This window comes from Salvelinus namaycush, chromosome 32 (genome assembly GCF_016432855.1).
Source record: "Salvelinus namaycush isolate Seneca chromosome 32, SaNama_1.0, whole genome shotgun sequence".
NCBI classification, from domain to species: Eukaryota; Metazoa; Chordata; class Actinopteri; order Salmoniformes; family Salmonidae; genus Salvelinus; species Salvelinus namaycush.
Window position 1 is genome coordinate 26,238,920 of NC_052338.1, and position 21,235 is coordinate 26,260,154.

The 21,235-nt window shown below is 44.3% G+C and overlaps 1 protein-coding gene across 4 annotated transcripts; it reads left to right on the plus strand.

Annotated features, from left to right (window-relative positions):
* The first annotated feature begins 314 nt into the window (after positions 1 to 314).
* Positions 315 to 20,971, plus strand: LOC120026991 (nuclear pore complex protein Nup153-like). Of its 4 annotated transcripts, none has more exons than XM_038971822.1 (21): positions 315 to 422; positions 8,547 to 8,766; positions 8,968 to 9,255; positions 9,506 to 9,678; positions 11,965 to 12,093; positions 12,220 to 12,336; positions 12,626 to 12,670; positions 12,761 to 12,814; positions 13,670 to 13,798; positions 14,138 to 14,320; positions 14,530 to 14,679; positions 14,944 to 15,048; positions 15,223 to 15,307; positions 15,409 to 15,510; positions 15,698 to 16,258; positions 16,435 to 16,626; positions 16,801 to 17,652; positions 17,857 to 18,174; positions 18,441 to 18,695; positions 18,861 to 19,044; positions 19,293 to 20,971. In XM_038971822.1, exons 1-21 carry the CDS (start codon positions 345 to 347, stop codon positions 19,381 to 19,383), a joined length of 4,311 nt encoding a protein of 1,436 aa, XP_038827750.1. In that variant the 5' UTR covers positions 315 to 344; the 3' UTR covers positions 19,384 to 20,971. The 4 variants fall into 4 exon arrangements, with proteins under 4 accessions (XP_038827750.1, XP_038827752.1, XP_038827751.1 ...); XM_038971824.1 differs by having other exon boundaries at positions 9,506 to 9,645; XM_038971823.1 differs by having other exon boundaries at positions 8,550 to 8,766.
* The last annotated feature ends 264 nt before the right edge of the window (positions 20,972 to 21,235 follow it).

A 21,235-nucleotide genomic window follows, 5' to 3' on the forward strand; every position in this document is an offset into this window, starting at 1 on the left:
AAATGACACTGATAAAAGAATGCATGCGTACACATATTTTGAGGATCTGAGTCTAGTGCAACTGTTTTAATTTATTTATTTTTCATTGGGAAATGTACATCACATTTTTAAGTCTGTTAATTTCCTTTGTCACTCATATGTCTGATATTTATAGCTTTCAGGGGCACTACGTAAATAAACCATGAAAAGTCTCACAAGTGTGAATGCCTAAACTGCATTTCCCATGGTTCTCTTTTAACGTGAAGCTTCCTTCCAAGAGGACCGAGTCGCTGAACTCTATGGTTAATGCTATGACAGGACAGTTGGAACAGCTATCCGGTGCCGAGTCGATATTCAATCTAGCCATGGCGGCCACGGGTGGAGGGAAAATTAGAAGCAGAAGATGTCATAGCGCTTCGAAACCATACGCCAAAAGCAAACAGGTAAATAAAATGACCGTGTTCGTATGAATGTTCCACATTGAAGGATAGCATGTAGTTAATTGACAGTTGTCTTTTCGCTCTTGTGTTATTGTTTTCTTGGAGACATTTTGTGTGGCCTAGTCTTAGCGCTCATGGCCTCCACGCTGTGTCAAGGAAACGAGCAAGTTAGCGAAGTGAGACAAACATTTTGCCGGTTCGGGGAACTAACGTTAATGTTACTAGCCAGGTAACCGGTGTGTATCTTTTAAAACTGTAAAGACTAACGACAGCCATAGTTATTTAACACGCTGTCTTGTAGAAATATTGAAATGTACTAGTTTATATGTAGTAACGTTACTGGCTTCTTGTCAAGTTTGCGTTGGCTACATGCGTAGCTATTCAACCTAGCAAGCAGTCGACAAGTAGCTAACGTTAGCTAGCTAATTTCGGATGCTTGCTAAATATATCTACCTAGCTAGTTTTGCGTTGTCTCTTTGCCTACATTGATATGCAACGTAAACTATGGAATATCATATCAGTTGTGATGAGTGATAGTTTCTCCCAATTCAATAATGTATATATTTTCTATTTTTAAGACATTTGGCATTGGTCTTTGTCATTTCATAGCCGGTTAGGTCATAATGTGTAGCTAGTGCACAATGCTAGTTAACATTGCTAACTAGCTAATTTCAGAACCGTTTCAAGTGACCACATGGTTGACTGGTTCAATATTAGCTAAGCGAGAAACGTTAGAGGCTAGATCGTTTTTTAACATAAACATTACTTGGTTACAATCTACTAAGGCAACATAAATATATTATCAACATTAGGCCGTGATAGTAGTCAGTTTCCAGATTTCTTAAAAACAAGGCAATATTATGACTTGGGTTTGTTCATCTCTAAAGGGGCATAAATGTGAGGCGGTGTGGAAACGTAGCCTAGCCTGGGGCATTGAGCTGCTTTGAGGACAGTGGACTAGAGGTCTTCTTTTGGACCCGATGACAATCGTAACCGAACCGGATAATACAATGTTTTAAAAGGGCGACCCGGACCCGAGAACAATCAAACACAATACGGTTCAAACCTCATGTCTCTATATGTTAAAGTTATTGTAGTTTTTAACATTGTAGGGTGGCTAAATGAATGGAAGCCAGAGTAAGTGGTCAAATCTGGAAAATAGCATTGTCAGCTAGGCTGGATGCTGTGCGAGAATTAGTTGAACTAGTCTTCTTCTTGGAGGTAAGATCGATTTTGAGACATGACATGTAGCATTTTAATATTTTACCAAATTATTTTCATATTAATGCAAAATTATTATTTTTTGTCTAGTTTTTGTGAGAAATCTCTCTGAAATGTCAACGGAGCACTGAGTGTAGCACAAGCGTTAGATTTTCAAAGCCTTTTACAGTTGTGGGAAAAGTATGCAATTGTCATACTTGAGTAAAAGTAAAGATACCTTAATAGAAAATGACTCAAGTACAAAGTCACCCAGTAAAATACTAGAGTTAAAGTATTTGGTTTTAAATGTGCTTAAGTTTCAAAAGTAAGTGTAAATTATTTCAAATTCCTTATATTAAGCTAACCACAGCACCATTCCTTGTTTTTGTTCTTTTACTGGTAGCAAGGAGCACACTCCAACATTCAGACACAATTTACAAACAAAGCATTTGTGTTGAGTTATTCTGCCAGATCAAAGGCAGTAGAGATGATGAGGGATGTTCTCTTGATAAGTGTGTGAATTGGACCATTTTCCTGTTCTGCTAAGTATTCAAAATGTAACGAGTGTAAAGGGAACATGCGGGTAGTAAAAAGTATATTTTCATTAGGAATGTAGTGAAGTAAAAGTCTTCAAAAATATAAATGGTGAAGTACAGATACCCCCAAAAACGACTTAAGTTGTACTTTACAGTATTTTTACTTAAGTACTTTACACCACAGCTTTAACATATAATTCAGATTGTCTCATGTTAAAGGTAGACTCACCTAAACAATGTTGCCATGAGCAGCACCACAGATAGTGAGATGCAAGACTTCACTCTGTCACACACACTATGTGCACGGGTTCGCTTCACGCAGTTCACAGCGTGCTAGCCAGGGCACCAAAACAGAATTTGAGCCTCGTGCTTCAAAGCTCTTAGTTGTTGCAGAAATTGACCCATTTTGCTGTTTACTTTCTGCATCTACGTCATACCGCTGAGTCTGTCTTTTTAATATTTTTTTTGTAAAACAACTTTGCAGACGATCACCATATGTAAAATCCTAAAAAGTTGCTGTGTGAAAGTGGCACCACTCTGTCGGGTGCTTTTTATCAGATTTTATTATTTTACGAAGTCTGACTTTTTGGATATAATGTTGATGTTAGAAAGACATCACTGAACGATTCAGAACACGAAGAATGATATTTGTCTTGGTCAAATTTATTTTAGAACACAAGGAAGTGAAATGGCATCACCAAAGCACGTTTTCACCCACTCTAGGTAAAGTGGGAGGACAAAATGGATGCGAAGGACATGAAAAAGAAACTTGAAACAGGCGAATGTTTACTGGTTTCTCAGGAGGGGAAGTCAGATCTGTGGAAGACATTTGACATAGTTGTGGAAACTACTGGCGATCAAGAAAAGAGGGTATATGAGCAAGCGCTGTGTGAGTATTATGTGTGCCAAACAGGTGCTGTTAGATTACGATATATTTTCGGACCATTTGGAACAGTGTAAAACACAAAATAAATGATGTACTAGAGTCTGTTCTAATGAAGGTAAATAATATATATTACCGTATAAAGCCTTAATTACAGCAAATACTAAAAAAGGTTGCATGCATTCGTGAATTGTGATTTATATCTTGTTTTGGATAATTATTCAAAGCTCCCTTTGTTAATTAATTTTAAAACGGAAATGCTCGATTGCATTTCAAAGCATTTACATTTTACATTTTAGTCATTTAGCAGACGCTCTTATCCAGAGCGACTTACAGTAGAGTGCATACATTTTATTACATTTTACATACTGAGACAAGGATATCCCTACCGGCCAAACCCTCCCTAACCCGGACGACGCTATGCCAATTGTGCGTCGCCCCACGGACCTCCCGGTTGCGGCCGGCTGCGACAGAGCCTGGGCGCGAACCCAGAGACTCTGGTGGCGCAGCTAGCACTGCGATGCAGTGCCCTAGACCACTGCGCCACCCGGGAGGAGCATGAATGACTCATATGCTGTGTGATGACATGGGGCTCCCGAGTGGCGCAGCGGTCTAAGGCACTGCATCTGTGCTAGAGGCGTCACTAAAGAACGTGGTTCTATTCCAGGATTGATTGATACAGTAGCATGTTTATTTAAATATAGGCCTAAGTATTAAGACTAAACAGCACAAGCTCTTACATGCTGACCAGGCCGTTTGCGTTGCAAAGTTAATGTACACATGTTATTCAGTCATTGCACCCACACGGCTCGCGCGCGTCAACGTAGCCAGGCACTAAAATAGAACTTGGTTCTATTTGTGACACTCGACGCGCTGCAAGTCCTGCCTCTTCCATCTCCTCATTGGTTTTGAGGAGCATATACCCACGTGAGTGATTGAAAGATGAACTGAGGTTCACACTCCAGTTCAGTCAGTTTATGGTAAGACACCTTAAAATGGTTGCCAACCACCATATAAAGTCCAAAGAAGAAGAAGCCTGAAGGAAGGAGGAGAGATTACTAGAAACATACTCTGTTGACCATTTTATCTATGGATTAATTGTCAGAGTAGAGGACCTTGTGCATTTCAGGTAAAATAACAACCCAGTGTTTATATCCCAGGACAAATTAGCTAGTAATACATTTATTGTTTTAGAAACATTACAAAGCATGCTCATCTGTTTTGTTTGTGTAATTTTAGCGGGGGGAAAAAAACATTTTGGCTGGTAGATTATTATTATTATTATTATTATTATATATATTTTTTTATCTACCTGCCACAGTGGCTGGTGGGCCAAATGTAATTTTAGGCCCTGTCGACAATCAACCAGTCGACTAAGGGGTGTCAGACCTAATTTTAACATCACTATTTTTGACCACATTTGATTAATAAAATATTTAATCAGTCTTCCTCAAATGAAGGGGATGATAATGCAATCTTTGCAAGAGGGAGGGAATCTGATTACGTTGTTCCTCAACTTGTGGCTTAGTCTTTTAATTCGGGGGGTGGGGAATTGATCCGCTGGCCTACAAAAGTTAATTGCCCATCCCTGTTATGTCATATCAGTATCCAGATTTCCTGGAACATAAAACACCTTGACATGAAATGCCACAGTATGTTTTCAAAAGTCAAAACACGTCTGTAAATCTTTACATTTTTTCAGTTGACAGGAACAATGCACCATTTAGGAGTTTATTATAAAGTAATTTTATCAATAGCCTGTGGGCAAAGACTGGGACTTTTAGATTGGCTATTGGAAAGTGAAGGCCAGAAGCCCCGCCAGCAGTAATAACAAAGAGGACGTGTAGGCCAAACTAGCAGAATATTTGACTGGAGTTCACTTCAGACCAGTGAACTCAAACTTCCAGTTAGGGATATGTTTGTGTAGGCCTACATGTCAGCTGCACATTCCACTTATTTGGTTGGTCCCCACACGCATTTATTGTGCTTTTCTTCCGTCAGCTGGGAAGTGTTGGTGAGGGAAGCGGTAGGCCTACTCACTTTTAAATGGACATGTAACTGTGAACTGTGTCATCACAGCAGCTGGTTTCAGGTTATTGGCCTTGGAGGGAGGGAAAATCACGAGAGTGAAATCACTTTCAGTCTTTCATCCCGCCTTGTTGAATTTAACACGAAGCGTTGGACCTCCCTTTTAAAAATGCATCCGGAATAGATTTTTTCCACATGCCATTGACACTTTGCTATATACTGAACAAAAATATAAAAGCAACAATTTCTCTGATTTTACTGAGTTAGAGTTCATATAAGGAAATATTTTAATTGAAATAAAGTAATTATGCCCTAATCTATTTCACATGACTGGGCAGGAGTGCAGCCATGGGTCGGCCTGTGAGGGTATAGGCCCACCCACAAAAGGGCTTTATTACAGACAGAAATACTCAGTTTCATCAGCTGTCCAGGTGGCTGGTCTCAGACAATTCCACAGGTGGAGGTCCTGGGCTAGAGTGGTTAAACGTGGTCTGCGGTTATGAGGCTGGTTGGACGTACTGCAAAATTCTCTAAAATTACATTGGAGGTGGCTTATGGTAAAGAAATTAATATTCAACTCTCTGACAACAGCTTTGCTGGACATTCCGGCAGTCAGCATGCAAATTGCAAGCTCCTTCAAAACTTGAGACATCTGTGGCATTGTTTTGTGTGACAAAACTACATATTTTAGAGTGGCAAAGGAGAAATGTTCACTAACAGGGATGTAAACAAGTTTGTGCACAACATTGTACAGAAATAAGCTTTTTGTGCGTTTGGAATAATTCTGGGATCTTTTTTTTTACCTCATGAAACATGGGACCAACACTACATGTTGTGTTTATATTTTTGCTCAGTATAGTTAGGCCTACCAGGCTAGTAGTCTTTAACTTAACCGGGTGCATCAGTTGAATTAACATTAAAAAATACCCATCAAATGTTTAAGCTAGAGACATTATTTTTTGCATTGGCTGCGTCTCAAACTGCCTATGTTGGCCTTCCGCATCTGCGCTGGAATGTATAGCAGAGCTAAAGCGCTGTTTGTCAGACCAGGAGACATCACGAAAATCGGTCATCTCACGAAAACATCTGTAGCGTCCGAATGGTTTGGCCAACTAACTAATATGGAAAGGAGTCACACTCACCCCCCCCCCCCCAAGGCTTAGACTTTTAGAGATTAAACCTGTGTGGTCTGTAGACAGGATGTGTCATAGAACTAACCTCCCCCAGGTGAGGGGCCTATTGTGGTGTGACAGTCAGCTCTTCCAGTCATATAGGAAATAATGAACATTGCATTTACATCTGTTTGTGTGGAACCCCGAGCCAGTGTTGACAGGGTTTGGGATCTGTATATTTAGCTACGTTGACCACTTGACCTGTCTGCTTTTGTAGTGGTCCTATATTATGATTTATGGTTGTGGTGGCACATGTTAAGTGACAGATGCAAGTTCAACTGGTGTTCCGTATTACCTTGCACACATTTGAAATGGCTAAAATAATTATGTTCCTTTTTTTAATGAAATGCTACAATCTGAGTCAGACACATTGTCCGGTTTGTATAGCCTAACAGCTCATTGGTTCACTTGAACTTCTGTCAATTGTACGCCTCCATCCCGTCTTACTGTTTCAACCACACACACAAGTGCTTCCTGGGAGAACAATGAGAGCAGCTTTCTGGCACAGTCCTGTGATCTCATGGCCCCATTCACAAGAGTAATGCAGCGTCTTTAAATCCCTAGAATCACAAGAAAGGCCTGCGAGCACTAACTGACCCAGAGAGGGGTCTGAGAGGCTGGGGCTGGTACATAGGTCTGAGAGGCTGGGGCTGGTACATAGGTCTGAGAGGCTGGGGCTGGTACATAGGTCTGAGAGGCTGGGGCTGGTACGTAGGTCTGAGAGGCTGGGGCTGGTACGTAGGTCTGAGAGGCTGGGGCTGGTACGTAGGTCTGAGAGGCTGGGGCTGGTACGTAGGTCTGAGAGGCTGGGGCTGGTACGTAGGTCTGAGAGGCTGGGGCTGGTACGTAGGTCTGAGAGGCTGGGGCTGGTACGTAGGTCTGAGAGGCTGGGGCTGGTACGTAGGTCTGAGAGGCTGGGGCTGGTACGTAGGTCTGAGAGGCTGGGGCTGGTACGTAGGTCTGAGAGGCTGGGGCTGGTACGTAGGTCTGAGAGGCTGGGGCTGGTACGTAGGTCTGAGAGGCTGGGGCTGGTACGTAGGTCTGAGAGGCTGGGGCTGGTACGTAGGTCTGAGAGGCTGGGGCTGGTACGTAGGTCTGAGAGGCTGGGGCTGGTACGTAGGTCTGAGAGGCTGGGGCTGGTACGTAGGTCTGAGAGGCTGGGGCTGGTACGTAGGTCTGAGAGGCTGGGGCTGGTACGTAGGTCTGAGAGGCTGGGGCTGGTACGTAGGTCTGAGAGGCTGGGGCTGGTACGTAGGTCTGAGAGGCTGGGGCTGGTACGTAGGTCTGAGAGGCTGGGGCTGGTACGTAGGTCTGAGAGGCTGGGGCTGGTACGTAGGTCTGAGAGGCTGGGGCTGGTACGTAGGTCTGAGAGGCTGGGGCTGGTACATAGGTTAATTAGACTTATCTAGAGCAGCAGTTCATAACTTTTTCCATTCCGGGACCATCACAGTCAAAAGCTCTTGAACTACCATTCGCAGTGGCACATTTTTTTCTTTTACAGCTATATCTTGCCGGTCAATTTTAGCAGTCAATGTAACTAATTAAAGGCTTATTATAATAATAAACAATTTGCCTTGTGATAAGTCATGTAAAATTGATTGATTGTTTACACTGGTCTTTGCTTGGTAAAAACTGTGGACAGCTGCGCTGCCCTCGACTGGTGGTTTTTACAGATGAGCAGAAGTGGAGTGGAGCATATGGTCGTTATCAGGAGTCAAAAGCTACCAGGAGACTGGGCGGTGTGCGAGCTACCTCCTTTTTACAGTTGCTCTTTACTGCTGCGGCAAAATTTAACTTGGGCTTGAGGCTCCTGTAGACCCATTCTAAAAGGACATTTAGTGTAGTTAATGAAGCTGTAGAGCACTTCGGGACCGTTTTTGTGATATTGATTTAAAAACAGGAAGCATCTCCCTCTGGCTTGTAGATAAGCCTAGATCTCCTGTATAAGGGTGTGTGTGTTACAGCATTAGACCTGTGCTGCTCAGTGCTGCGTCAGACAGACTCCTCTGACCCACTTTTCACTGAGAGCTTGAGTAAGTAGGGCTTTGCGCTTCGCTTGAGAGGAATTACTTTCCTGTGCGCCCACTGCTCGCTCGCTCTCTCTGTTACCTAGTGACACTCATCATTGGTGTGGTTTGTCTTTTTTCTAGTTTGTTGCCCTGAATGAATTTGTACTTTGCTATAATGTGTAACACTAGACGTTCACAAAACAATGTTCATCACGGTTTTATTTTCTTTTGGAAAGTTTCACTATTGTGTTAAATGTCTCCCTTTATTCTCTCCATCCCGCTCTCCACTTTCTCTCCAGCAGCAGCAGCCTGGCCTGATTAGTCGAGTGACAGACACAGTCAAGAGCATCGTTCCTACATGGCTGCAGAAATACTTCAGGAATGGGGAGGCTGCAGAAGGGGGAGGGGCTGTAGTGGGGGCGGAGCAAAACAGCCAGGCCCCTCCCCCAAATGGCAGCGAGGAGGTAGCACCCCTTCCTGATGGACGGGACTCTCCGGAGCCTGGTACCAGCAATACAGGTTAGCAGATATGGTGTCAGCCAATCAGCATTCAGCGCTCCAACCACCCAGTTTATAATATTTGTTAATGTTTCATATTTTGTGTTTGGATTGTAAAGCCTAATTTCAGTAGTTGGAGTTGCCTTGGGACTTCAGTGCAATTTTGAACCTCAAAATATGTATCAACCCATCTTAACCCTAGTAATATCTCAACACCCCCAGAACCTTCGACAAGCAGGGCATCCCTGAACTTCCAGGATGTTCTGTCGAGGCCCCCCCTCAACCGCTCTCATCTCCACTTCCCCTCCCTGGACACCTCCCCAGCCCGCAGGGGCCCCAGCTCTCTCTTCTCCCAGCCCTCCACCTCCTCTGCCCCTTTTTCCGGGGGCCCTTTCGCTGGGGCCTCGCCCAGCTTCTCCCTTGTCAAAGAGATCAAGGACAACAGCTCACAGCACGAGGACGACAACATCTCTACCACCAGCGGCTTCTCTTCACGTGCATCAGACAAAGGTAGTGTGTGTTGGGGATTGTGTGTGTCAAAAGTACGGAATCACGTTTTGGCCACTAGCAATCCTGTTGAGGTCTTGAGTCAGCAGAAGAGATTTTTATGGTAGGATGTGGCTTTGAGAAATTGTATCCCAAATCTTGAATATAGGATTTTAGCATCTGTAGTCGGTACTGCTAAAATTCAGTCCTTTGTTGCATAGATGTATGACACATTTTGTATGATTACTCAAATTTGAATCTTCTCTGTCCCCAGATGTACCTAATTCGAAGACCGCATCGCTACCCCAGCTCTGGTCCCCGGAGACGGACCGGACCCACTCTGGGCCTCAGCAGTCCCAGTCCAGTCTCAAGAAGCCTGCGTTCAACCTGTCTGTCTTTGGGACGTCCTCCACTGTGAGTGTCAGTCAGTCAAGTCAGTCCTCCACTGTGAGTGCCAGTCGAGAGTCCACAAACTCTACTCGCTTAGCTACTGATGTTCAGTTGATTTACTTTGACTAGTTGATCATTTACACAAATGTAAGTAAATTTTTAACAGAAAAACCAACATGCATACAGTGCCTATAGAAAGTCTACACCTTTATCTTTTTTCCCACATTTTATGTTAAGTGGGATTGAAATGAAAAAGAAAAAAAAGTCATTTGATCGACACTAAACACTCCATAATGTCAAAGTGAAAAGAAAGTGATACAAATAATAAATTTTTTAGAACTAAGATATAGTCACTGTATAAGTATTCACCCCCTTTGTTTAGGCAAGCCTAAATTAGTTCAGAAGTCAAATTTGGCTTAGCAGATCACATAGTAAGTTATATGGACTGTGTAAAATAATGGAGTTGAAATTATTTTTGACTACCCCTTCTGTCCCTCATGCATACAACATCTGTAAGGTCCTTCAAGCACAGATTAAACTACAAAGACCAGGGAGCTGTTTGAAGCCTCATAAAGGGCAGTTATTGGTAGATGGGTAACAATAACAAATCAGACGTTGAATATCTCTTTAAGCATGATAAAGTTAAGTTATGCTGTGGATGATGTATTAAACCACCCAGACACATTAAAGATGAAGTTGTTCTTCTGAACTGAGCTGCAGGACCGGAATGAAACTGCTTAGGTATGTCACCATGAGGCCATTTGGTGATTTTAAAATGGCTACGAAGTTCAATGGCTGTGATGGGATAGCTGAGGACGGATCAACATTGTAGTGACTCCACAATAATGACTGAAATGACAGATTGAAAAGAAGAATACAAATATCCAGAATAAATAATATTCCAAAACATGCATATGTATGTAGCAAGGCACTAAAGTAATACGTCAAAGGAATCCACTTTTTACCAAAGCCTTATGTTTTTGGGCAAACACAACACATCACTGAGTAACTGCCTTCTTATTTTCAAGCGTGGTGGTGGTTGCATCATGGTATGGGTGTTCTTGACATCGACAAAGACTTGGCAGTCTTTGCCGATGGAAAAATATAAAAAAACATGATAAAGAACGTGATGGAGCTAAGTGTTGTGTATTGAGCGAAGTGGTGGTGTTCATGTTTGCCTGCGCAAATAGCCTAAACTGAAGTTTCTGCCTCTTTATTGGATTGTATTTTCACCATGTCACGGAAACAGGCAAAACCTGCTTCAGTCTGATTTACACCAGACACTGGGAGAGGAATCATCTTTCAGCAGGACAGTAATCAACAACACAAAGCCAAATATACACTGGAGTTGCTTATCAAGAAGACAGTGAATGTTCCTGAGTAGCCAAGTTAGTTTCATCTTAAATATGCTTAAAAACCTATGGCAGGACTTGAACATTGCTGTCTAGCCATGATCCCCAACACCTTGACCGAGATAAAAAAATATATATACACTGCTCAAACAAATAAAGGGAACACTTAAACAACACAATGTAACTCCAAGTCAATCACACTTCTGTGAAATCAAACTGTCCACTTAGGAAGCAACACTGATTGACAATAAATTTCACATGCTGTTGTGCAAATGGAATAGACAAAAGGTGGAAATTATAGGCAATTAGCAAGACAACACCAATAAAGGAGTGGTTCTGCAGGTGGTGACCACAGACCACTTCTCAGTTCCTATGCTTCCTGGCTGATGTTTTGGTCCCTTTTGAATGCTGGCGATGCTTTCACTCTAGTGGTAGCATGAGACGGAGTCTACAACCCACACAAGTGGCTCATGTAGTGCAGCTCATCCAGGATGGCACATCAATGCGAGCTGTGGCAAGAAGGTTTGCTGTGTCTGTCAGCGTAGTGTCCAGAGCATGGAGGCGCTACCAGGAGACAGGCCAGTACATCAGGAGACGTGGAGGAGGCCGTAGGAGGGCAACAACCCAGCAGCAGGACCACTACCTCCGCCTTTGTGCAAGGAGGAGCACTGCCAGAGTCCTGCAAAATGACCTCCAGCAGGCCACAAATGTGTACTACTGGCATTATAAGAATTTGTTCTTAACTGACTTGCCTAGTTAAATAAAGGTTAAATTAAAAAAAACATTACAAAATTACATATGTTTTGCCAAGGATCTTCACAAAATACTGACTATTAAATCCATTTGAATCCCACTTTGTAACAAAATAAAATGTGACGAAATCCAAGGGGGCTGTTGACTTTCTATAGGATCTTGGAAACTCTGGCTTTTGCAGCATTATTTATGATTGTGTTTTTTAACATTTGGCATTTGTGTTCTTCTCCTCATCTAGTCTACGATGAACAGTTCAGTGCTGAATTCCAGTCATTTGGGGGATTCCCCCTTCTACCCAGGGAAGACTACCTACGGGGGAGCGGCTGCTGTTAGAACAGCCCGTTCACGCACAGCCATACCTTACCAGGTAGTTCTCTACAACTCAACAATGTTTCACTATTGATTTTCTCCTAGGTAAGAAACAATATTCTGTGCGAAATGGTTTTGAAAAGTGCTGCTATATTTAATTTGATTGCTATATTTTCCCCTCTAGGCTCCATTGCGGAGACAGATCAAGGCCAAGCCTGCTGGGGCTCAGCCCTGTGGGGTGACCAGCGCTACCGCCCGACGCATCCTACAGTCCCTGGAGCGCATGTCCAGCCCCCTCGCTGTGAGTACACATGTTTTAATTGAATGTGAAATCCTCAGATTAGCAGGAACAGGGGCTTACTTAGCCTGGCACAATGGTTACAGAACCGTTCTATTTTATTGTGTAGACCTTTCAACCTCAGTCAGCTTTATACCTTACATTTTCTATTCTATTTCTGGAAAAGCGATTTGAGAAGTGGTGAATCTTCACAAGGAAGTGAAGTTAACATCTCAACTTGGTTACCAAGTAATGGTAAATATTGGTTGTTTATGTTAACAAGTGCATCACAGTTGTGTGTTTGTCTTAACAGGATGCCAAGAGAATCCCCTCTACAGTGTCCTCTCCCTTGTCAACAGTAAGTGTTGAGTATTTCTCTTTAAACTTTTTAGGTCCTCAATTGTTGTCATTGTCACAATCTCACAGTTATTTCTCCTATGTCCTTCAGTCACTGGATGGCAGCACTCTACACCTTTCACATTTTCAGGCCAAAAAGAAACTGGTAAGTGTTTCTTTGAAACACCCTTTACAAAATCTCTTGACACTGACAATTGACATTATGGCTGGTCTCCTCTCCTCTACGTGTGTTGTTGACCAGTTTTCTCCCAACTGTTAGTCCACAATATTATGAACCCCAACAACTAACATGCACAGCAGCAGCTGAAAGGTCTTGAGCCGAACACTGCAGTTAGTTGGTGTGAACAGTGGCGTCATTGTTAGTTCCTCCTGCCCCTTTTATTCCTGTCTGCTGTAGTTAAAGGGTGTCAGGCTGGGGCAGCTGTTCACCACTGCTCTGCTGTGTTCATGCCCTGAGTCTGTGAGCAGGCGTGTGTTTTAAGTGAGTGAGTGAAGAGTGTGTTTGTAAGCATTTGTGAGCATGTGTGTCTCTCTGTGTTGCTATCTAGTAGAGTTAGCTATGCCAAAGCTGGATGGCTGTCCGTAACTGTTAAATGGTCTAGCTGTGACAGCTGGTCACTAAGCCCTGACAATGGGCCGTTGAGAAGTAAGGGGGTCTGACAAGACTGTCCAGGTCCATAGATGGGTTTTTGGGGCAGAAGGCTCGAGGGCTGGTTCCTCTCAATGTTGTGGCCATATTGACTAAGTGCTACCTTTTTGAGATTTCTCAAGGACCATACAAACATTTTGTTACCATGAAAGTTTGGCAGTGGTACGTGCCAGTTTATTAGAACTTTTCTTTGGTTTTATTTTGCCAGATTAATCCAGCTGTGGATAATGGCCATATATGGATTGGAGAGCTGAGACAAACATTTTAACGTTGTACATTTGTGTGTGCTCGCGGGCCTGGGACACATTATTTTGAGTATTTATCTGACGTTTCTGTGTGTTCCCCCTCCAGCTGGACTCTCCCCTCCCCCCAGTCCAGAAGCTGGTGATCCCGGTGGCAGCGTCAGTGTCGGGGAACCGTTCCATGTCCTTCAGGCCCTCTCTGACCCCTGGGGGCCTGGCTCGGACCCCTAGAGACACGGTGAGGACCCCCAGCACCACCTCCACATTAGTCAGCTAATGGCTTTTACATATCCATCCAACTACCACAAATTAACTATAGATGATGTGTTGGGAAGTTTTCCCCGAACTCAGACTGTCAATGACTGTTTCTACATGTTGAATCGGGACCAACTATGATGTCCAGCGGCGATCAACTGAGACTACACACCGTGCTGATTAATTTAAGACCTGTCCATAGATGGTTGGATAGATGTGTAGAAGCCTTTAAAAACTAAGTCTGTTTTATTCCAGAGTTGCTTTCCAAATTACAGCCAGACTGCTGCTTGTGTTTCATGTTCCACCTCTGCTTTGCCTCCAGCCCACAAGACAATCCCCTCTGATTCCTGAAGCAGTGGCAGGTCCTTCTCAAAGCACAAGCAGCATTCTACCCACCTACCCTCTGTCCAGCACTCCTGCATCCAGCAGCACAGGGTCAGGAGGTGGGAAGATGAAGAGGGAGAGGACCAGCACAAGACCCTCTTCCAAACGTCCTGAAGACCAGGTGGGTTCTCCGTTCTCACTCTGTGACCCCTCTCCTTTCTGGGGAGAAAAGTTTGGTTTCCTGGCAAATGATAAACAAATAATTTTGGTTCTAAATCTCTTCAGAAAAGATTAAAAGTGGGATTTAAAAATGGCACTTACTACCCCTTCTGTGTAGAAATGATCCGGTGCTGCGTGCTGTTTTAAATTTCCATTTGACTCTCTCTTCAGATCGCTGAGCTATCGGACCTGCCAGCCATCTCGCTCCCCCACAGCCCGTCCTTCAGTCTGCCCAGCTTCAGCTTCTTCCCGCTTCCCACAGTCACGCCCACTGCCGCTCTCACTACCTCACCTGTCCTGGAGGAGCCCATCCCTAACAAGGTCCGTCCAGCTCCATATATGGTGCACTACTTTTGACCCTATTCCCTATATGGTGCACTACTTTTGATCCTATTCCATATATGGTGCACTACTTGTGACCAGGCCCCGTAAGATGCCATTTGGGATGCAGGCTTTGACATTGTGACTTCCACTAGCTTTATTTCAATGTGTTCAGTGTTCATCCTAATGACCATGAAGGCCTAGTGAATAAATAGTGTGTCATCTGCTGAAACTGACATGGATCAGTTGTCGTCTTTATTCCAGGTGCCACCGACTACAGCCCCCTCTACCCCTCCCTCCACACCTTTCACCTTCTCCTCCCCTATCGTCATGGCAACTGCTGCTAGCCCACCGTCCTTCTCCCCGTCTGTAAGTCCCACAGCTTTACTGCAGCTTGAGTATGCCTGCTGTGATGACAGTATTACCCCTATAGAATATTGTTGTTTTTGACACTCAACAGTGAGTTCATATTCTTACTCCTCTACCAGGTATTGAAACCAAACCTTGCACTGTCGGATGTTGGTAATTTTTTTCGTCTTTCAGTCTGGATTTACCTTCAGTGCACCTGTAGTGAAAACGGGTCTGTCACTATCCAACGGGAAGATGGCCACCCCAGTATTGGTAGCAGGTAAGCTTGGATCAACTCCAGGATAAGAACAAGATCCAAACCTTGATGTAAAGGGAAATTAATTTCAAAGCTAATAGTTGTTTCCATTGGTGTCTCTGTAGTGAAGCACGCTGCCAGTGAGAGCATGGATGAGTTTGAAGGGCCGTATAAACCAGCCAAGGTGTTGAAACAGGGCAGTGTTCTGGACCTCCTGAATGGACCTGGTGAGAATTACCTGCTTGATGATTTATCTTGATGACTCAAGTCCGTTGCCATAAACTGGTACTCCATCAGCTGTCATGACGGTTATGGCATCTGTTTTGTTGCCATTTTAATGGGAGGGTTCAAATAGTGCCATTAGTTTTCTATTTTGTTTTAGTGGTTTTTAACCCCTTGTCGTCTTCCCCATAGGATTTGCTGTTCCTGTTACTCAGACCTCCCCTGTCCCCAAAGCCCACCAGGAGACCCCAGCACTGTCCACCACCACCCCCTCCCTTGGGGACTTGTTCAAAGCGCCAACAGGTTCCTGGGACTGTGTGGTGCAGAACAAACCCACTGACACCAAGTGTGTGACCCCACGACTAAACTCTGGCTCTTCTTTAGCAAAAACCGACAGTATACCCTTGTTGTCCGGGCTGGAGGGTTCCACCACCACCACTACTCCCGCTGCAACTTTTGGGTCCCTGTTCGCAAAGCCTGCAGGAAGCTGGGACTGTGACACTTGTCTTGTTCAGAACAAGCCTGATGCTGTCAAATGTGTGGCCTGTGAGACAGCCAAGCCTGGGACTGGAGTTAAGGCCAAACTGACTATGCCTGCCTTCTTGGAGGCTAAGACTCTGCCCGCTGCTGCCCCACTCCTGGGCTTCGGAGACAAGTTTAAGAAGCCAGAGGGAGCATGGGAGTGTGGCGTGTGCATGGTGCAGAACAAGGCGCAGGACACCAAGTGTGTTTCCTGTGGGATCGCTAAGCCAGGTAGTGAGACGAGAGAACAACCTGGTGCTTATTATTTATTTTTTTAAGTTGCCCCATACTGCTATCTTGGCCAAATGTTCAGTTTACATCAGAAGATCTTCAAGGAAGTGTTTAAATGATGTGAATCTGAGTGTTTATATTTTTGCTGATCGCTCATATCTTCATCTACCTAACAGGAGCAACGGCAGCGCCTCCATCTCTAACTCCCGCCCCTGTCAGCGTCACTCCTCTACTAGGCTTTGGGGCCCAGTTCAAGAAGCCAGAGGGAGCGTGGGAGTGTGATGTGTGCTCTATTGAGAACAAGGGAGCAGACAAGGAGTGTGTGGCCTGCCAGACCCCCAAGCCTGGAGCTAAAGTAGAGCCCAAAGGTATGTACAGCTGTCAACTGCCATCTTTGTGTGTTCTAGAGACTTTGTCATTTTAGCGAGATCTTTGATTTTGAGGATAGATGTGAAGCCTGAACGTGCTAAGGAAATTCATAAGTATTTTTTTTGTACAGAATTCTGAACTAGTTAGTTAATGTGATCACTGGTCTCTTTCAGCATTTGGTTCCTCATCGTTTGGTATCCAGTCCTCTTCTGACTCGGGGGGATTCAAGTTTGGCATGGGGGCGTCATCGGACTCTGGTTCTGGGGGCTTCAAATTCGGCGGCACCCTCTTGGACTCCCCTTCAGGGGGCTTCAAATTTGGTGCATCTGCCTCATCGGACTCTACCTCGACAGACACCAGCAGCTCTGCAGGGTTCAAATTTGGCGGCTCATCTGAGGGATGCAAATTTGCAGCTTCAGCTGCTTCCACCCCTGCAGTGGACGAGGGGAAGAAGGCTGAAGCCCCCAATATGGGTGCCGGGTTCAAATTTGGCGTCGGCGGTGGGCTTTCGTTCGGCACTGCAGCAGCTGCTAGCACGGAGAGCGAACCCCCTTACGGTGGGTTCTCCTTTCATCTGGTGGCAACCTCTGATTCCTCCTCCTCTACTTTCAGCCTCGCTGTTTCTACAGAGAATGATAGTGGAGCTTCTACAGAAACCACGACTACCACCACCACAGCAGCAGCTCCTATGTTTGGGAAGCTGGCTGAAGCCAAGGCTACAGTGCTGACCACACCACTAGGGGGCACCATATTCAGGGAATCACAAGAGAAAGACAAGGCCCCTTTCACCTTTGGGAAGCATGAGAAGGAGGTTGCCTCTATGGGTTCTGGGTTCCTGTTCAGTGTTCCTAGTAAAGAGGGGGGGGCATCAGCTCCATCTACAGGCTTTTCCTTCAGTAAGCCAGACCCACCTAAAGACCAGCCCAATGCACCTGCCTTGGCCTTTGGGAAGCCGGAAGACCAGAGTGAGACCCCAGCAGCAGAAGCCCCTAAGCCCTCATTCAGCTTTGGGCAAAGCACAACAGGTGAGAGGAATACTCTGCTGCAGTAGTTAATATTGTTATTAACCTGTTTTGTATTTGTCAATTTTATGAATGGATGTTCTATGGAAATCTTTTTTTTGCGCAATTTTTATTTTTCACTATTCAACTGTTTGTAATTAATGTAAACACTGTCTACACTTAAACCATGATATAATTCTTCACTTAATTCCGTTGTTTTCCTTGTAGATGCTGCAGCCCCAAAGCCAGCATTTGGGTTCATGGCAAGCACCACCACCTCTTCTTCCACCACCCCTGCCCCCAGTCTGTTTGGGACCCTCAGCAGCTCCACTCCTGCCCCAACCCCCAGTACCTTCCTGTTTGGGCAGAGTGCCTCCACTGAGGCCACCCCAGCCAAGTCCTTCTTGTTTGGGCAGAGCCAGGACAGCCTGCCTGCCCCTGCAGTCTCTCTGAACCCTGGCCCGGCTCAGCCCTTCCTGTTTGGGTCTGGACCTAATGCTGCTGCTCCCTCCTTCACTTTTGGAGCAGCGGTGCCCTCCACTGCAGGTTGGTTCCCTTTGGGACTTCTTTTAGAGGGGGGTTTCCACCCCTGACATGCCACTGCATCATTTTACTAATCTGCAATTTATAGTATAGTGCTTTTTCTACACACTTTGCACAGAGAATAACTTTTCTTTATCTAACAAGTATAGCTGTTGACGGCTTTGACCAATGATTGACCAAATATGTTTTACCACTTTAGCACTCTTGTTTTAGTTGGCTGAAATGTAGTCTGTGAATGATATAACACTTACCCACCTCTCTCTGGTCAGCTCCATCAGCAGCCCCTGCTCCGTTTGTATTCAGCCCTGCCTCCTCGACTGGGTTTGGGTCAGGACAAGCTCCTACCTTTGGTCAGGGCACCTCCCAAACCAGTGCCCCAGCGTTTGGTTCCACCGCCCCGTCCCCCTTCTCTGCCACTGCCTCCCAGTCCCCTGCCTTCGGAGCCAAGCCCAACTCTGTCCCCGTGTTTGGCCACCAAGCCAACTCCACTCCTGCTTTTGGCTCATCTGCCCCCACCACACCAGGTGGGTTACTACTGTCACTTTGTTTGGTGTTGTTTTTTGTATGCGTGTGTGATTTCTAAAAATACATTTGAGCTGCTCAGTCTGATTGCAGTGTGATTACATTTTAATAATTATATCACGCAATGTCAGACTCCCTTTTTATGCCTGATGTCATGGTTTTACCAGGTGGAGGTTTCCAGTTTGGCGGAGCCAGTGTGTTCGGCACCTCCAGTAACAGCACGGGGGTGTTTGCTTTCGGAGGGGCACCAGGAGGGTCCCCCGCCCCTTCTGCCACGCCCTCCATCGCACCCCAACCCAGTGCACCTGGAAGTGGTTTCAACTTCGCAGCGCCCCCTACCTTTAATATTGGGTGAGTCCAACAGCTCCTACTCTTGAGAAGGGACCATTGGATTGGTGCAAATTCAACTGCCCATATACACATACATTGGTATTCATATTCTCTCTGAATTTCTGCATGCCCTGGTTTAGTGCATGCATTCAGTTATTAGTCCCAATTGTGACGATAATGAAGAAAGAAAAAAAACCTGCAAGTTATTGGATGTGTGTGTGCTACATTTGAAACAAATGTTGACGATAATGTCATATCCCCTACTACAGATCAAAGAGCACCACCTTCACTGCAGCTGCCGCTGGACAGCACTCAATCCCCGGTCGCAAGATCAAAACAGCCGTCCGACGTAAGAAGTAAAACATCCATCGGACTAGACTTGACCCTTTCAAGCAAAGATGGGACTGCTTCCTCTGGACAAACACTGAAGTACTTAGGGGGTTCATCAGAGCATCCTTCACATGCTATCTGGGGATGTATGGGTTATACTCTGATGTGGGGGGGTGGAGACCTCAAAGAAACTAGAGAGAGGGACCCTTGTTCAGGACATGTCAGACTTTAAAAATTCAAACTATAAACTGAAAAATAACCCATGACAGCAAAAACAACCACACAATCAAGTGAGACTTCTGCTTAACAAAAGCAAAGATATATATTTTCAACACCTGCAAACGTCAGCTAGAATTTAGGCATGACTTTTTTGTTGATTAAAATACAAAGGCAAAAACTGAAATTGAAAGTTGATAGTGTAAAAATATTACTGTTGCGTTGATTAGTATGGGTGATCAAGTTATGAACTGCAAAAGTTCATGCAGAGGTTAATAAGAGCCGTAGGGCAAATCCCAAATGGCACCCTATTCCCTATGTAGTGCACTTCATTTAACCTGAGTTTGAAGCAGTGCACAACATGGGGTATGGAATAGGGTACCATTTGAGATGTAGCCATGTTGTCAATGGAGTGTATGCTGTATGTACAGGTTTCTGTGTGCTGAATGACGCGTGCTTGTTATCCGTGTACAGATTTGAGGTGTGTTTTGGTTTCTTTGTACATGCTGAGATGTGTGTGTGTCTGTGGCATGTGTGTATAAACTGAACGTACGTGGCGGCGGCCATCAGACAGTCGAAGGTGAGAAACATGAATGTGTTTTAAATGGTGGAAGTGAGGAGGGTGGGGAAGGAGAGGACCGTTACTCCTGCACTGTGGAGATCGGGGCCAGAGGCTGATGCCTGAAGTTTCCTCCTCGACTTTGTAAATCTGTAGTTCCAAATCTGTTCTTATTCTTTTGTGGGGGGTTTTACCCCTCCCTCTCTGTCGGTCTCCATCTCCTTAATTTTCTCTTGTGCCCTCTCTTTCTCTTCCCTTTATTCTGATTCATATTCTCTCCCTTTACCTCTGTCTGCCTCTCTTAATTGGCCTTTGAATATTATTATAAAAACTTGTAAATAGTGTTTTTTGTTTTTTATCTGTGAAGTTGAATTCGTGTAATGTCGTGTTTACGTGCTAGTCAGCACTAGGAAATTCAGAAATTTCTGACTTGCTGGTTGTAGTTAGTTACAGTTCAACCAGTTAGCGAGTTGAAAATGTCAGCGTTCCGACTAGCACGTGAACGTGGCATTAAATCAACTCTGCGTTCAGCATTTTGTCATTTAGAATTTATGTAAATCCCTATATTCAAAGTTGCCTGAAATCCATTTAAAAAAACTTAAATGCAAATTGGGATCCTTTGAAGACTAAAGGTATATTGGCTTTTCTGATCCACTTTTGTTTGGACCAAAACCAGTATTGTACAAAGCATTAGTATATATTTTTTTATTGCTTGTTTAAATGGACTAGGGTGACTTTGGATAATAAGGAAGTCAATTTAATTTTAAAGCCATGATTCTTACTGGATGAGTGACACAATAAAAACCATGGGTAATTGCCATCAATAAAACCATTAAAACATAACTAACATGTTATCATTCCTTTACCACATAACACAATAGGATTAATTTTGACAGAAGAGTTTTTTATAAGGAACTAGTATATCAGAATAAAGAGAAAAAGAATGAAACCAGGGTGCCAATTGCGGGAAGCCAGGGGAGAGCTCATCTCTCTACTATATATATATATACTGCTCAAACAAATAAAGGGAACACTTAAACAACACAATGTAACTCCAAGTCAATCACACTTCTGTGAAATCAAACTGTCCACTTAGGAAGCAACACT